Source organism: Barbus barbus, assembly GCF_936440315.1.
Source record: "Barbus barbus genome assembly, chromosome: 17".
NCBI lineage: Eukaryota > Metazoa > Chordata > Actinopteri > Cypriniformes > Cyprinidae > Barbus > Barbus barbus.
Window position 1 is genome coordinate 3,118,448 of NC_136745.1, and position 18,927 is coordinate 3,137,374.

Below are 18,927 nucleotides of genomic sequence, written 5' to 3' on the forward strand. Positions count from 1 at the left end.
GGCCATTTTTGTACATATACTGTAAATGTTGGTGTGGATTTTAGCAGAGCAAACCAGATCAGTCCATGCATACACACGTTTTATAAATGAGGCAAAAATTGTGTCCCGTAAGAGTTAGGTCACAAACCCACCCCCCAAAATCTCTTAAAAATACCCACTGCAGGTCAGCGCTGACACTGTTGTTGTTCCTCATGTGAATGAATAAAGCTCTGCTATTGTTAGGTCATTGATTACACACAGACACAGGGATCGCATGCATATTGATTTGTGGCATGTTGAAATGTTCACGGGTGGTTGGGTCATTTGAAGGACACTCACCAATTTGGGTTTTAATTACTATGCACATATAAAATGCATCATATGCTGTTATATTGCTCGTACCATGAGAGTACGAGAGTATCATGCCCCAGTAATAACAAAAATGAATTCAAGAATCCTGCCAGTGGGACAAAACCAAAGAAAAATTGTCTCCTTGATGTATTTCTCCTCTGTGCATCCTAAATGTTTTGTTTTTTTTAAATTCAAAATAATTATTTGTTGTTCAACATTTGTGATGTTTTTCTTCACCAACTGTGAAATATGGATTTTAATTGTGCTGCAGTGGGAGGAAAAAGCTCTCAGGGTGGGAGGACTTGGCTTCTCTGTTTTATTTACCCTAATGAAAAGCTTTTAGTCAATAAAGGAAGAATATTGCTGGATTTAGCCTTACACACATCACAAACCATCTTAACTTACAAGTCCTGCCATGCAATATTGAGTGCTGTTGTCTTGGGCTTGGTAATGGTTCATCGCACAAGGCTTCTGAGAAAAATGCTGGCCATATTCTTTCTGCCTGACCAGAATTTATATTTAAATAGTAGTGTTAAAGGGATAGTTCAAAAAAAGAAGTAATTACCATCATGTCGTTCCAAAACAAAACAGCTGAATTTTGGCAAAAGCTGAACATCCTGGCCACTTTTGACTGTACAAATACATAACAAATCTGTAAGAAACGTGGACCATAAGACTTCCACACATGATAGCTATAAAGTTGTTCTGTTCTGCCTGCAGTAGTTAACAGCCAATTGGAGTGGCAAAGACTTCATTTTTAGTTTGTGCACTAGTCATTCAGACTACTATTAAGATATTTCTATCTTGCATTTGCATTTTTTTAAGCTTGAAAGCTCCAGTCTACATTCATTGGAACTGCATGAGTAGAAGAGATGTTATCCAAAATTTCCGGTCAAACTATTCCTTTAAACAAATAGAATATTACGCTCTGTGCTACATCCATTCATTTCTGAACACATACTGTGTATGTTCTAGAATATTTAGTATGTAAACATTCTAATTAATTCCCTTCCAAGCAAACAAAGATCCTGATCCCAGCTCAGTGAATGATCTGTTTATCAGGACATTTCACATTTGGTTCTGGCTGTATCAGTCATTTGTTAAACAGTTAATCGGTGTGGGCACGCTTTAGCACGGGCCAATTAAATCTTATTTCTCCATAGCTGCTGCAAATGAAAAATGATAAATTTGTTTTTTCATTGAACAAGCCTTGTATTGACAGTTGAGGCGTGCTCAGTATTTGTGTATGTGTGTATTATGCAGATTCGTGCCCCCCCACCCCCACCCCCCACATACACACACATTTAGTAATGGATTGCAGTCATTACACTGAAGATGTTCTCATGCCAGCTATATCGCTCGCAAACACCACACAGGCTCATAACACAGACATTACAGGAGTTGTTTATGCGAGGGGTAGTGTAAATTCATTACAAGTTAGAAAACAATCACATGAAATAATGATGGATGTTACGTATCACCCAAATCTAGATTTTAAATGTATGCATATCTTTCACATTTACTGTAACCAAGGGCGCAGCTACTCATTTATTGAGGGGTGTGAAACGACACTACAGACGAAAGATGCATCAAACCCATTTAAAATATATTATATTACACTGCAGTTTGATTTTTTTTTTTTATGTTTTTGAAAGAATGCTCAAAAAGGCTGTATTTGATCAAAATCACATTCTTAAAAATAAAGATTCTTTATTGGCACCAGTGTTTCTGTGAGGAACCTTAAACATTCACAGAATCTTTCCATTGCACAAAAGTTCTTTAAGGTGGAAAAAGGTTCTTCAGAGTATTCAAATATTCTCAGTAAGAAAAAATAAATAAATTATAAAATAAGAATTGTTGACTTAAAGTGTTTTTGGAGAACTAAACATGGTTCTTTAATGATTATATCGCATGGAATTGATCTTACGGATATAGATATCGTACCTCAAAGTGATGATGTTCCTGATCATTTCCTTGTATCCTGCATGCTGTGTATTACTGATATATTAATTATATGGCTCCGCGTTATCGTCCGGGCAGAACTATTGTTCCAGCCACCAAAGACAGATTCACAAATAACCTGCCCGATTTATCTCAACTGCTCTGTGTACCCATAAATACACATGAACTAGAAGAAATAACTAGCAACATGGGCACTATCTTATATACTCACTATTCTAATACATTAGAAGCTGTTGCCCCCCTCAAATTGAAAAAGGTTAGAGAAAAATGTACTGCGCCATGGTACAGCAGTTATACCCATTCTCTCAAGAAAGAAACTCGTAATCTTGAGCGCAAATGGAGAAAAAGTAACTTAGAAGTTTTTAGAACTGCGTGGAAAAACAGTATGTCCAGCTATAGACAGGCTCTAAAAGCTGCCAGGGTAGAGCATATCCACAAACTCATAGATAATAACCAAAACAATCCAAGGTTCTTATTTAGCACAGTGGCTAGATTAACAAATAAACAGACACCACCCGATCTAAATAAGTAATGACTTTATGAATTTCTTTACTGATAAAATAGATAACATCAGAAATACAATATCAAATGTAGATTCTACTGCGTCTAGTATTTCAGCTTCATTCATCGCACCCAAAGAAAAACTGCAGTGCTTTACAACTATAGGACAGGAAGAGCTAAATAAACTTATCAGTGCATCTAAACCAACAACATGTTTATTAGATCCTGTACCCACTAAACTACTGAAAGAGTTGTTACCTGTAGCAGAAGAACCGCTTCCCAATATTATTAACTTAATATATTATTATATCATCGTTATCTTTAGGTCACGTCCCAAAACCATTCAAGCTGGCGGTTATTAAGCCTCTTATTAAGAAACCACAACTAGATTCTAATGAACTGACAAATTACAGATCCATTTCAAATCTTCCGTTTATGTCTAAAATTTTATGTCGTGTCTGCTCAATTGTGCTCCTTCTTGCAAAAAAAATAATCTCTATGAAGAATTTCAGTCAGGTTTCAGGCCTCACCATAGTACAGAAACTGCACTTGTTAAAATTACAAATGACTTACTTCTTGCTTCAGACCAAGGCTGTATCTCATTGCTAGTATTACTTGGTCTTAGTGCTGCGTTCAACACTATAGACCATGATATACTCATAGATCGATTACAAAACTTTACTGGTATTCAAGGGCAGGCTTTAAGATGGTTTAAATCCTACCTGTCCGATCGCTACCACTTTGTTCATTTAAATGGAGAGTCATCACAATTACCACCACTTCAGGCGGACTAGGAGTCATGCACACACACCCATCTACATCAACGGAGCTGTAGTGGAGCGTGTGTCGAGTTTCAAGTTCCTTGGCATCCACATCTCTGATGACCTCACCTGGTCCCATAACACCTCCACTCTGGTCAAAAAGGCACAGCAGCGCCTTTACTTCTTAAGGAGCCTTAAGAAAGTTCACCTGAATTCCTTGTGGAATTCTACTGCTGTACGATTGAGAGCATACTCACGAACTGCATCTCAGTATGGTACAGCAATTGCTCCGCATCTGACCGCAAAGCACTCCAGCGGGTGGTGAAAACTGCTCAACGGATCACCGGCACCCAGTTAACTTCCATTGAGAACATTTATTATAAGCGCTGTCTGGGCAGGGCAAGAAACATCATCAAGGATGCCTCTCACCCTAACCATGGACTTTTCACCCTCCTTCCATCCGGCAGGCGTTACAGGTGCCTACGCTCTCGCACTAGTAGGCTCAGGAAGAGCTTCTTCCCCGAGGCTGTGACACTTCTGAACGCCACACCACCAATCTAACCTGCACCTGCTTATTATTACTGCACTGGTCACAGTACTTTACACACATGCATTTGCACTATTCATATTTTGCACAGACTGCACATTGTTAAAGTTATTACACTATAAACTGTCTAAAGTTGTTACTGTACAAGCACAGTAAACTATTTCTATAAAATATTGCACTACTGCTATTTTGCATAGAATACATTGTTCTATCAATACTTTGCACACTCATCCAGCTGTATTTATTTATTACCACTGTTCTCACGTTTCTGCTGTTCATAATGTGTATATATAATCTGTAATCTATATAATCTACATTGCTCTGTTCATAATGTACATACAAACCCTACATTGCATTCCTATTTATATTCTGTATATACTCTGCTCAATACTGTATATAGCAATTCCACTGTATATTCTGTAAATCATATCTTCTCTTACTCTGCACTTATATGTATATAAAACACTATATTCTTGCACTTCTGGTTAGATGCTAACTGCATTTCATTAGCTCTGTACTTGTACTCTGCATAAATGACAATAAAGTTGAATCTAATCTAATCTAATCTAAAGTATGGAGTACCACAAGGATCTGTCCTAGGTCCTCTGCTATTTTCAATATACATGTTGCTTCTTGGTAATATTATTATAAAATACGGGATTAGTTTTCATTGTTGTGCTGATGATACTCAACTATATATCTCAACAAGACCAGATGAAACTTCTAAACTATCTAAGCTAACAGATTGTGTAAAAAATGTAAAAGATTGACTGACCAATAATTTCCTCCTATTAAATTCAGATAAGACAGAGATATTACTTATTGGACCAAAAAACAGTACACAGAATCTCTTGGATTACAATTACAACTAGACGGATGCACTGTCACGTCCTCTAAAGTCAAAAATCTGGGTGTTATATTAGACAGCAACTTTTCCTTTGAAAATCATATTTCCCATGTTACAAAAACAGCATTCTTCCATCTAAGAGACATTGCCAAGCTTCGAAACATGCTACCTGTTTCTGATGCAGAAAAGCTAGTTCATGCATTCATGACCTCTAGACTGGACTTTTGTAATGCACTGCTAGCTGGTTGTCCTGCATCTTCAATAAACAAGCTACAGATAGTACAAAATGCAGCGGCTAGCGTTCTTACCAGGTCAAGAAAATATGATCATATTACCCCAATTTTACAGTCTCTGTACTGGCTACCTATTCAGTTCCGTATCATTTACAAAATAGTATTACTTGCCTATAAGGCCCTAAATGGTTTAGCTCCTGCGTACCTAACTTGTCTTCTACCACGCTACAATCCAACCCGCTCCCTAAGGTCGCAAAACTCTGGACTTTTGGTAGTACCTAGGATAGCAAAGTCTACTAAAGGAGGTAGAGCTTTTTCACATTTGGCTCCCAAACTCTGGAATAGCCTTCCTGATAACGTTCGGGGTTCAGACACAATCTGTTTAAATCTTAAAGACACATCTCTTTAGCCAAGCATTCACATAATGCATCTTATAATCTTGTACTGCAGTTATATCTGATCAGACGTACATTATTATTATTCTTTAGCTTGGGTTGAAAAAATAATTTTTGCTTAGATGGAACAGCAGCTACGCTAATTATGCCTCTATTTGTTTCTCTGTTTCTGCCTAGGAATTACAGAAGCTTTAGTCTGGATCCAACCCTTAAATGATCTGAGATGATCGAACACCTGAGAAACGATAATGCCAAGCCCTCAGAGGACCTCAGAGGATGCCAATGCTCAGACAACATACAGAATTACCAAATTTTGCCATAAATTAAATATATTAAAGTTCTGCAATATATAAATAGACAGCAGAAGCAGTAACTTAAATAACTATTTAAACGCATTTTTAAATGTAAAATAACATATGAGGATGTCAAAATTTCATCATTATTCCAGAAACATTTTGGATTATTATTAATGGCTATTATTAAAAAGTGAAATCTTTTTTTACATGATATTATATTATATTATGATGAGGCCCAGATTCAGAAAGGAAGAAAGAAAGAAAAAATCATTACTGTATATGTTTAGCTGCATTTTATTATTTGTCTTCATGTTTTTCCCTGCTTTTGACCCTGTAAGAACTTTCGATAAGGCTTGCAGCCCAAAAAACAAATTCATGTTGAATTGCATATGTTGCATACACCATTTTGCGTGTCCTTTTGGTTGAAATGATTGATTCAGTGTTTCAGGACTGAACCATAGTCATGCCCTGATTATCCTTGCCTGGACTGTATGATATGCAGGTATTGATCAGGGTGCAGAGGCTGATGAAGGTGGACTGCAGTCTTCTCTCTCACTCCACAGACACTAGTCATGCAGATGATGAGGTCAAGATAGCCAAGATCCTGCTATGATGCTGCTCTGTACCTAAATAGATGGCTGGTGGGTCTCTTCCACTGAATGCCAGTTTTCTTTATTTTCCAAAATTGCCAATCACAAATGTCAAATGAAAGAAAAAATGCTTTCATATTGTCAGAATGGCCCGCTGGGATGCTTTTCTCCTCTTCTGTTTCTAGAAGATAGTCTTTTCATAGGATTCACAGTTCATGAGATAGAATTGAATTTGAATTGAATTCACCATGCCTCACAGGGTAAAATGACAGGAAGAGGAATTTATAGAATTTAATGTAAAGAAATGCAACATATTTTGGAAGTGGAGGCATGGAACCCGTTTTCATGAGAATTCATAAGTATTGCACAAATTGTCGATTTGGTATGAATTTGTATGATTTATACAAATCACAACATAAAGAATCACGGAGCTGGCGAGAGAAAGGAAATACAGTACACACATGAGATGGAAACAAGGAAGAAAGCATATAAGAGAGAGAATTCAAGCAATATAGTGGCTATGATGAAGCCTGAGTGAGGGAGAGAGAGCCACCGAACCCCATAAATCAAGTGGCAGTGAGTGTGCTGAATCAGGGACATGAGGTAAGGTTGATTGTGCCTGCGAGAGACAATAAACCCTGTAATCATCCGTCTCTGCTGCACAAGCCCGGCAATTATCGGCCCATACCTGACCGCCACTTCAGAAAGGGCAAAATCCATCTCACTTCTTCCCAACTGCTCCCACACACACAGCTTCTTCTCTTTTACTTGCATGCATACGGGGGATAAATATATTCACACCTCAACTTATGTCAAGGAGAAACATAAAGTCTGCAGGATTAAAGAAGACATCTAGTGTCGTTTGATTTGTTTCATCTGAAGGCCAAAAGTATGCACAAGTATGCGTATGCAGGCGAGAATGTTTACCCAAACACAATCTTGCCATAAAGGCCTATTATATATCATCCAAAATCTGGCAACTTAGACAGAAAGAGAGTGTCTGAATGACATGCAAAGCAACCTGCCAGTTTGTTTTGGTTTTATGAGCTTTTAGAGATTAGTTTATAGGAAATAGAGTACATAGACCTGAAATTAAGAAAGAAAGAAAGAAAGAAAGAAAGAAAGAAAGAAAGAAAAAAGAAAAAAGAAAAAAAGAAAAAGGTAGTGCAGTTTTGCAAAAACATAAAAAAAAAAAAATATATATATAATAAAATAAAATAATAATAATAAAAATGCTCCTCTGAAGCGATATTATTTCATAAGTACAGAAATTATTTCAGAGTCATAATTCAAACAAAGGGGTATATACTGTTCTGCTCATAGGTAACTAGTTTACCAACTACTAAGTGACTGAAACAAAACTTTAAATCTTTCAAACATTGTATCGCTCTCATCTGGCAAATAGTAATCAGTTGCACTCACTGTAGCAGTAACACAGCTTTATTCCTAGTACATTTACTGCACAAATTGTGTGTGTGTGTGTGTGTGTGTGTGTGAAACCAAATGCTTTGGAAAAGGCACTCAAATTTTCATTATGAATACCTTTTTTTTTTAATAATCATAATATTCTTGTTTGTTTATGTTACCATACCATTAATCCAATATATGTACTATTAAACATACTATTTACTGTAACATACTATTTAACATACTATTAAAACAAAGTAATATAAAAACATTATTGAGTTTGTGTTATCTGCATTGTCTTTTCATTGCAAAAATAAATACACTAATTTATATAATATAAGCATTATTCTGTTGTTTGGATACAATTATTAATAGTCACCATAGTTTTGGATCAAATTCTCTGTAAATGCTGCAGGTGTTATGATGATCACTGGCACAAAAGTTCAGCTTTAATTTAACTTGGTTAATTAGCTAAAAACAGCTCACTTACAGATTATTATTTCAAGTCATTTTAAGTTTAGTTTGAGTGAAAGCGGTGATATCTGAGTGGGTGAGTTGTTTACTTTGTAATTAGTCTTTTAATTTCCATGAGTTTGACCCATTCAGAATGATTTGCAGACCAAGTGTGAGCCACAGTGACAGGGCCAATGAACCAATATTCCAGAGCCTAATGCGCCAAACATAGGCACTGTCTCCTGTCACATGACTTTTCACTTGTATCATGTTGTTCGCACTCATATTCACTTCACACTGCAAGCACTCATTCTATCTAATCCTACTTTGTAAATACGTGCCTCTACCTACATTTCTGCAAAACTCAAAACACGTACCTTTATGCTGCAGTTTCCAGTTGAAATGGACACTAGAGGCAGAAAAACTCAGACAACTTTGAATCTTTTCACTCAAATTTTGATTTACAGGGTCAGAGTTTTGATTGGGAAAGCTTAATTTTCTCCCAACATTATGTTATGACTTTCAGAACAATTTTAACATGCAGTAAGTATTTTTGAACATTAGCCTCACATATACAGCTTCATATGAATGGGTTTTCCAACACAGGTTTGCTCGGTAGCTCACACAATGTTGCAGTTGTCAGGTTTTGCTTTTGTAAACAGTAATATCAGTGTTGCAGAAATGTCACCACAAGCACATATTTCCAATAAGCCTGAGTTGATTTAATCTCATATTTTGCACTATAAATGTTTTTTTTTTTTGTACAGCTGATTCTTTTCTTTTTAGGAAGCACTGCCTTCCTGCCTCTTCAAAGAAAACATCTCAGGATGTATTCCTGGACCAACATCTTTTGTTATGTTCCTGTCAAACAAACAGAGTACTAAATCTATCCAACTTTCTGTCCCAATCCCAAACTAACACAGACAGTCAGAGGAATATGACAGGCCCCAGCCTTAACCTTACCCTACTGATCCAGAAACATTTCTTACTTGGCTGTTAGTTGATCTCAGAACTAAAAAAACGGTACTTAAAACAGCTAATGAAAAAATAATCCCTTAGATGGAATTAGATAGTGACCCATGCATGCCAAAAACATCTTTGGCCAGCATCTCAGTGGCGTACCCATCCATGTCACATCAGGGTCATGTCATTTGATGTACGTGTCCATGTGACGTGCCAAGTGTCAACTTGACTGGAGGTTCCTGATGAAGTGCTTTAATAAACTCTGTTAATCCTCTCCTGGGGTTGCAGTAATACGGATTACATTTCACTGCTGCCTTTAAGGGAGGGATGCTGGCTGGGCATGAGGCTTAGCTTAAATCTAAACCAATAATCTGAGCGAGAAGCTATAGAGTTTTAATGCTACATAATTGCTATGTTATGAGTTTGGCTGTCTTGCATTAGATGCAGGTGCCTGCTGTAATTAGTAATAATTTAGGCTGTCATTATGACACATTCATTTAGTTTTCATTATTAAGTTCATTATTTAAAACACGCTTTAAATCACGCCTCTTAACCCTATACAAATTCATTCTTAAGCCATTGGATAAATCCAACCCTGAAATCCAACCCTAAATTTGACAGATGCTGATCTATCAAATCAAAACTTTACTAGTTTCCCATAATAATGTAATGTCTTGTAATCTTCATTTTGGGTCTTTTTTTAAAGGTGCCATAGAATGGAAAACTGTCTTTACCTTGGCATAGTTGAATAATAAGAGTTCTGTACATGGAAATGACATACAGTGAGCCTCAGACACCATTGTTTCCTCCTTCTTATGTAAATCTCGTGAATGAAAAAAAAAACACTGAAAATAGGCGAATCAGAACATAACACCGACTGTTACGTAACAGTCGGGATCACTAATAGTTACGGCCCCAACATTTGCATATACCCGCCCATGTTCTAGGCCAGCCGCCAGCCGAACCATCAGAAGTTCTGCAGGTGTTGTGAAGAAATACGAGCGAGGACAACAGTGAAAATGGCAGATCATGGAAATAAATTTAATGTTCCAGGCTGTGCAGGGGATGTGAAGTGCAGGGATGGGTTGGTGTCTGCATTCAGAAAGGCACGGAAAGTAATGTGTTCTAATAAAATAACGCGAGCCACTAAAGGGACATGGTTAGCTCCTTGCTAGCTGTAGCCTGTTACAGTACATAAGATTTCACTTACCACATAAACAGAGTAAGGAGAGATGCCTGAGGATGATGGCGAATGATTTACAGATCCTGAGCACCACTGACAAGCATCTGATCTTGTAAAATGTGTGGTAAGTACTGCCGCTCTATAGTATAAACAGAGTACATGCGATCGCGAAACTGAAAGTAAAACGCAATCGTGCATTCCAAAGTAGTTTCAATGCCCAGCATATTAATAGTGGCTCCCTGATGCCCGCATTTTATTTACAATATAATTACCCAACGATATAACTGTGCAAGAAAGTATTGAAATATATATTTCCTCCCTGTGTTTTCTTCCTGTGAGCTACCAATGAGCCGCCAATGAGAGCAGAGCTCAACATTGAGCCGCACTGTGAAACAGCCAATCAGTGCAAAGCTCAACATTATTATTCATGACCCTTCCAAATAAGCCAATAACAGACCGTTTCATTCTGGGGAGAAATTTTTGGGTTGTAAATCGACATATAAAACTGTTTCTGGAGATTTTTTTTCCCTTATCTAAGCCACATACCTTCTATGTAGATATAAGAGAACAATTTAAAATATTGTATCAATGCATTCTATGGCACCTTTAAGCAAATAATGTTATGTGATTCATTTCAATTACTATTAAAAATTATACATCACTATATCGTAAATAATCAAGGTCTTTCTCCTGCAAACATTGTTATGTGATTAATTGTTATTGTCTGCAGCAGTAATTGTAGTATCTGGTTGACACTCCAACACAGTAGGAGGCGGTATCACACCTCAATGCTGTTTGCCACACATCAGAATAAATGAAGAAGATGCAGTGTGTATCTACTATTGCGGCTCCCCTGTGTGGGAGTTTTATGTATTCTGTAAAAAGACGGGGTGTTAGATACCCCATTCTGCAGGAAGTGCCGATCAACAGTAGTTTGTTTTATGCACCATTTTATATGCCTACACTGTAGGTATGATTGGGCTGTTGGAAAAAGTACCGTATTGACCCGAATATAAGATGACCCCACTCTTTTCTAGATGTACCTTTTGGAAAAATACTTTTTGAAAACCAAATCTTGTTTTATTTTTCTCTGTAAAACACATTATTTTCATATTGCATATTTTTCCCATTTTAATTCTTGTTTTGAAAGCATGGTAAATACTAGTAAAATACCAACTTGTAAAATAGTAGTACCAACATGACATTTAAAAATATACACTTTTTGATATACCATAAAAATAACAGGTAGCCCATCTGAATTATATAATATTTAGGCTATCCATCTCATACAGTAGTAGCCTACCAAAATTGTATTAACAGTAGAAGTGAAATCTTATTGTAGTCTTCAAATCTGGATACTGTTTTATGTTTTAAAATCACTTACAGAGGAAGTTTGGACCCATCAGGCTAACATGACAGTCACGACTCATGCTGCTATTTTTATTTTGTTTTCACTCACGATATTTACAACACACATTTCATTATATATTTCATGGCACACTCGTTTTATGCATGTTTGGCACCGCCTTATTGTGGGTGTATTATTGACATATCAAAGTCTAGACCCTGATTATAAGACGACCGCATTTTTTCAGATGTATTTCCAAGAAAAAAACATTCGGGTCAATACGGTATATTAAAAATAAATAAATAAACAAATAAAATATTAATACAATAAACTATGACTGTGTAATAAACAGTCAGCATAAGGTAGCAATTGTGCGGTTAAATCTCAAAATCTCTAATAATATCATGCAGTAGAGTTGTGTGGGGTGGTGGTATATTAAACATGATCTGCTGTTGCACTGTAGTATATTGAGCTGCTGAAATGTACATATAAAGTAGATGCTCCCAAAATCGAGGGGTTGAGGGTCTGTCCATATAAGCTTCTCTCATCCACTTCACAGTCGAACGCACTTGGAAATAGCAGGAATTCCCTTGAAGGAAAGTTAACGAGTGTATGTCTAAAAGTGCAGTGGAACAAACCCTTAGTTTGAATATGATTAATTGAGCAAAAAAGATGGAATTTGTATATACACCACAATAATGGCATCATTGCAGATTCTTTGGTGACAATAATTGTGTATAGAAATTCTGGTATTGCGACAGCCTTACGACATCTCATGTATGTTAATGCAATTTGATTAAAATGCCAATCAATTTACATAATGTCCTTGGTTACATGTCCTGGAGTTTGAGAGATATGCTAAAACTGCTCTTTGTATTGTCTTTTACTGAACTGAGAAGCTCCTTGGCAACTTACAGGAAATGACCTTTAAATCGCAGTGAAACAAATCCAGGCGGAAGCTGCTATGAAGCACACATTGGGATGGGAAGGAGGGGGGGGTTCATTGAGCTCTCTGAGCTAGCTCTGTGTCTCATCTAATTAGCGATGAGTTTTGCGAGAAAAACCATTGTGAACTCAACCGCAGGATGCTAGCGGGCTTTAATGGGACCCGAAATGCCAGTGTCACCGCCTCAAGCTTGTGTGCCGCCATGAGACGCTTTGACTCATCGCAGATTTCCTCAACAGAAAGTACTTGAGTTTAATTAATTGCTCAATCCGACTGAGATGAGTGATGGGGAATGATGATTTCCTTGCGAGTGAATGAATAGTTAAATAGCACACGGTGCAGAAAGGCAAATGGTGGAATGACGGTGCGGCGTCGAAACCACAGCACAGATGTTGTGACTGCCGCAGAGGAGATGACTGCACTGCCATCTATAAAGTACGGGAAGAGCAGAATCATTGGCCAGGTGTCTTCTGGGTCAAACGGAGATTGTGACCTCTTCATGATTAGTAAACACAAACCATGGCCCATGAACAGGTGCGCTCGGGGGAGGGGGGTGATGAGGCATCGGCGCTGTTATGGCCCTGAATTTTAATTTGGTAACAAAGACATTTTAGGATCCTATTGTTTTACTGCCAATCCTCATATTGTCCATTTACTTGCATGAAATTCAAACGATGTCATTATTTACTCACCCCAGCGCTGTTTCAAACACGCATGCATTTCTTTCTTCAGTGCAATACAAAAGGAGATGTTTGGTGGGATATTCACACTGCTTTGTTTTATACAGTTCAAATGAATGGATGTCAGATGCTGGAAACCTCAAGAACGACAATACAATCATACCAAAGCAATATAATAGTATTGCCATATGACTCTGTGTTCTAACACTGTGTCCTAACCAGATGTGATGCAGCATTGTGACAAGAGTGTTTGCTTTAACCAGTCATGTGAGCGATACGTGACGAGCAACAAAAGATGGTTTCTATTTCAGCGATGTTGTGGCTGACAGGTCAGGAAATTATTGTTTTGTATGATATTAAAATTGCTTAATTTGAGTTTGTATGTAATTGTGCAAGATTTATTATTATTTTTTTAATCCATGATAGATAGTTTACCTCAGATCTTGAAAACAACTTTGAATGGTCAAACTGTGAACTCTAATCAAACAAATAAGTATATTTAATGCCAAAGACTGTATCAGTCACTGAATAAGTATTTTGAAAAATATTAAAATGGTTTAATTTTTATTAATTTATGTAAATTTCCATTTCACAAGTGAGTGTGAGAAAGCAGTGTGCTTGCAGAGAAAGCCCACCGACACACTGTTCTGATTGGCTGTCATTTGTGATTCACTGGAATCACATTGTGTCTGATTAGCACATAGTGTTGGCAAAATGATATTTAACTCATTAGTCACTGAGATTCTAGCTGTTTCTCTCAATTCTCTGTTGCGTTTCCAAACTGGTGCAACACGAATTCATTTTTAATGAATAATCTGTTTGTTTTTGTCTGCTACTGACATAAACTAATTGCATGCCTTCAGAAATCTTTGACTATACAGGGTGCGAGTTGTTATTTTATTTTATTATTATTTATTTTATATATTTTTTTTGTAACTTGAACACAATTTCATGGTAATCTGTACGTAATTTATTTTTTTGGTGAATTGGTGTCCAATTAGCATCAATTCAAACAAATCTCATTTGCTTACACCCAGTGATGGTTATGTTTAGGGGTGGGGATAGGGGTGCATGCTTTCTTTTTTTTTCTGAAAATCATGTGTTTTTGTACAATTCACATTGTATGAATTCATACAAAATTGCCACCTTGTAATATCTCATGAGACACAGGTCATTTTCTACTTTTATTGTATGGGAAAGAGCAATGTGAACCTTCTTCCGAACATGTCTTTTTTGTCTTCCATGAAGGAAAGATTGACTTGTGGGTGAGTAAATGAAGACACGGTTTTCATATTTGGGTGAGCCATTCGTTTAAAATAGATGCATGTGTTTTTATGAACTGTTTGAAATCAATATCCCTGTTCAGTTCTAATGCAGATAAACTATATTAGGAAAGTAAAGTGAGTTATTTAATAAGTAAAGTATTTTAGGGCCCCAAATTCGTCTATGCCGCTCAGAACTGGGGCACATCAGTTCTAAATTCATCATGCATCCAGAGATATCTGGACCTTTGTACCAGTACTGCAGGCGCTCTATCCAGACCCCAAGGACTCAAATGGGGCATCCATCCTCCATCATGCCCTGCTCCTTATGTGCTACAAACCCAGCAAACACAATTCAAATGAGCAATAACTCATTTAGGCTGACCACTTCGCTTGGTGTTCCACAGGTAACTAAGAGGACTTACCTCTGTCTGTGTCATAGAGGTAGACAAACTTGTCCCACTTGTAGTGAGACAGGAGACTCAGGACGGCACCCTTCAATGGAGGGCGCATCTGGATGACAAACTGCACGTCTGAGTCGATGGGGTAGCTGGGTGTGACGAAGGAGGTGTGGAGGGCCCCGCAGAAGGAGGTCAGCGTGTTCATGGACTTCTTGTCATAGAAGCCGAAGATGGCGTACACCCCTCTGGAGAACTGCGAACAAACTGGAATCAGAGCAAGATGAGTAGGCTTAGTTTGTTTGTGACACAGTAAACAGTAAAAAGTGTCCAAAAACAACTGCACAATTCTGAACCAATGCTACCAAATGCAATCCAATGATGTTGGCATGTGAATGATTGCAATAATAGGAAAATCTGTACAAACATTGAAATTGGTTTTGACTGCATGAATATAAGCGGAGAAATAATTGCATTATTTCCAGCAGATGAAAGTGCTGTGTAGCGTCTGACAGTGAGACGCCATCAACACATTCTTGCCTTAAACAAAACTCAAAACTTCACGTCTGATTGGCTGTTCTCCCAAAACACTTGAAGCAAATGAAGCATAATTATGCACATCTCTATGAACTGATAACATCCAATTACTGACACAGAAATGTAACGGTTTGCAGAGAACCGTCATCTGAGTTATTACGGTATTTAACCAGCAACGACATGGTTAGTTTTGTATGCAAGAAGTAATAAGAATTTGTATATTACTAGATGCAAACTCTTAAAAGATATTTAAAAATGATCATTATAACATCAGTTTTCACAAACAAATCATGCAATCTGTGGCTAGATAAACAGAATGTGAGAAGAAGCTGGTTGACCAGCATTTTTTTTCAGCATTTCTATGTTCAAAATTCACTACCAGCTGATGAAATTCTGTGAAAAAAAATCCTAGTTACCACCACATGTAGACATAAGTGGACTCCTACAAAACATTAACACCTCTGCCCTGCTTTACTTCAACAATAGTATAATTGGTAATGTTACAAAAGTACCTCTAAAAAGCCCATTAAAATAATTCTAAATATAGGTGTTTTAAACAATTGCAGTCATTTTGCTGACTCCCACCAGACTGAACCTCTAAATTAGACCACTCATCCCTTCAACCACAATCTTTCTCTAAAGTCCCGCCCTTCACAGACATGTCAGCCAACCACAATGTGCAAAATTATTCAGAGGCAGAATTTTTTTTCTCTCAATATTTGCTTTACTTTAGAGGGCCTGCTAATATAGAAGAGACACTGCATTGATGACGTTTCAGAAAAATGAAAGAGTACTCATTAGGAAAATCCTGACCCACAGTATATGTGCCACATTGGAAGTAGACATCATAAAAAAAACCATGAAAAGTATGTACATAGATGACTGATGTTAAACAGGAAAATCATATAAATCTTATAACCTTATCATCAAAGGTTCTTTGTTGGAATAAACTACTAAGTGGACCAGATTTTATGGCTATAATCAAAAGTCTAACCAGGGTGGTGATTCCAAAATCCTTGTCTTCTCTATTGCTCAACAGCTGGTCATCTTTACAGCTGCATTACTCTGGCACATATGTGCGATAACAGGCCTGCAGTGGTGTGACAATTATACTGTGCAGGGGCTAGTTAAGCTGCCCGTCTCCTCATCGGCTCTGTTGGTCTTCAACATTTCCCACAGTTTACTCTTAATTTGGTCCAGTTCTGACACAGCATTTCTCCTGAGGGATAGGAGCTGGCTGCTTCGCTTCCATCAGTTGTCCCGGACTTATTAGGACAGGCTTTGAACAAACTCAAACCAAATACATAAATTATGTCAGATGCCTCTGCATGCAGTCATCTCCAACTAAAGCCTGTTTGTGTTGGCCTGTCTACCCCAACCATCTGGATGTTTCCCTAAGCTTACTTGCTTTAGGCCTGGCACCTTTCTCTTCCTGAATATCTCCCTTCTCAAATCATAACTCTCAGTATCACTTGATAAACAGACTAAGTTTGATTTTTCCAAAGCACAAAGTGCACACAAATAGTGCTGCTTTTCCAAAAGCATCATTATACAAGTATTACATAAATTATGCTACTTAAATGAGTAGTCTTGAATTACTCTTAAGACCATTCATTCCAATTTAAATGGTGTAAAAGGACAAAATAACAAGTTGGACAATATTGAACAATATGTTTTTGAAAAAGGGCAACATTAAACTGGTTTACTGCAATTCTACACTATAAATCAAGAATAATAATAATAATTAAAAAAGGTTTCATATGCATGCCTCGTTTCTTAATTTACTTGACAAATGACTGATTATGACTATGAATCTTATCTCTTTCCCCTCCAAATATGGAGTTTTCCATTACTCATGAGACAATGCTTCCCTGCCAAACAGAATTTTCCGGGTTTCCGTGTTCAGGTGTGGAAGACGCAGAAACGAGTGATCTCATATGCATATGACAAATTATGCGATCATCACCAAACCGCATTTAAATGAAAACTGCATAATGTTACCAGAGGTGGGTAGTAACGAGTTACATTTACTTCATAACATTTACTTGAGTAATTTTTTTTGGGTAACTAATACTTTTAGAGTATATTTAAAGATGGGTACTGTAACATTTGGACCAATCAGACACACAAATATTTGTTATATTTAACAAATAATCTCTTATGACCCCTCACCTAACCAAAAGGCTATGAGGGTCCGTGGACCCTTCCCCCCGAAATGCATCTAACACCTAAGAAGGCAGAACAGGTCTCTGGTTCCATGGCAACCCATCTGATAACTCTGGTTTTATTGCTCAAAGGAATGCGGGAACTCACTTCTTTGCCCCTTAGGAAAGAGAAATGGAATCGTCTCTAATTAATTAATTAGAAAAACCTTTCTTTGAATGAACACACATATCTTCAGGTCAGTGTGTATATTATTACTGTTCTTGTATATGTTTTTGTGTATTGTACACCATTTTATGCATGCTTATAATAGACCACTATTTCACTAGTTAATATCACTCTAGCTGTATCATGTTTAGTCTCTATCAATTTGTCTTCGGATGATCTAATTGAGAGTGGATATTACATGTTGATACCTGTACAACATATTAGTGTCTTAAGAATCTTTAGAAGTTTGTGCATTAACCCAGCTGAATTACCTTTGCAAATTACCATGTTCAGAGACATTTCCTTTATTTAGACCATAATTAATCAGTTACAAAGGTATCTGGTATAGGCACGTGTTGTTTGTATGTTTCCTTATTATATTAGCCTAGTGACCACTCGTTATTTGTATTAGTAAGCTCTAAATACTCATATTCAGGTGTATGAATGTATCTCTGGTTTAATATCTGATAGATGTCTCTTTCTTGATATCAAAATGATCTGTTCTTTATTTCTCAAACAATGATGTACACTGTGACCTCGTGAAATGAATAATACTATTCTTACGGTACTGTGGGAAGAATTACACCAGTCGAGCAGAACAGTCATAAAACATGCAAATGAGGTGTCAAGTGAGACAAAGAAACACTTTCCCGCTGAATCTTTGTGCCTTGTTATTGGTCAAACTGACCAGAAATGGGTGTAACAGGGTCAGATAAAAGTTCTCCCACACCCAAAAGACTTGTTCTTCTCTTTTACCTTCGGTGCCCAAGAGACACACATCACCGTGGAAACCTCGCGACTCCCCTTTCAGGGGGAGTCTGAGCTTCTGGCAGTTTTGAGTTCAGTAACTTTGGCGATTTAACTTCGGACCAGTCAACCCATGGCTGGAATGAAGAAGCTTTCACTTCTAAAGGAATT

General features: G+C 37.3%; 1 protein-coding gene across 1 annotated transcript in view; it reads right to left on the reverse strand.

The window, feature by feature from the left end:
- Positions 1-18,927, reverse strand: part of LOC306882999 (glutamate receptor 3-like) — a 121,233-nt gene that overhangs the window by 73,391 nt on the left and 28,915 nt on the right. The window contains exon 3 of the mRNA XM_079438042.1: positions 15,130-15,369. Within this exon, the coding sequence (XP_079294168.1) occupies positions 15,130-15,369 (240 nt within the window). The remainder of the gene's footprint in view (positions 1-15,129; positions 15,370-18,927) is intronic.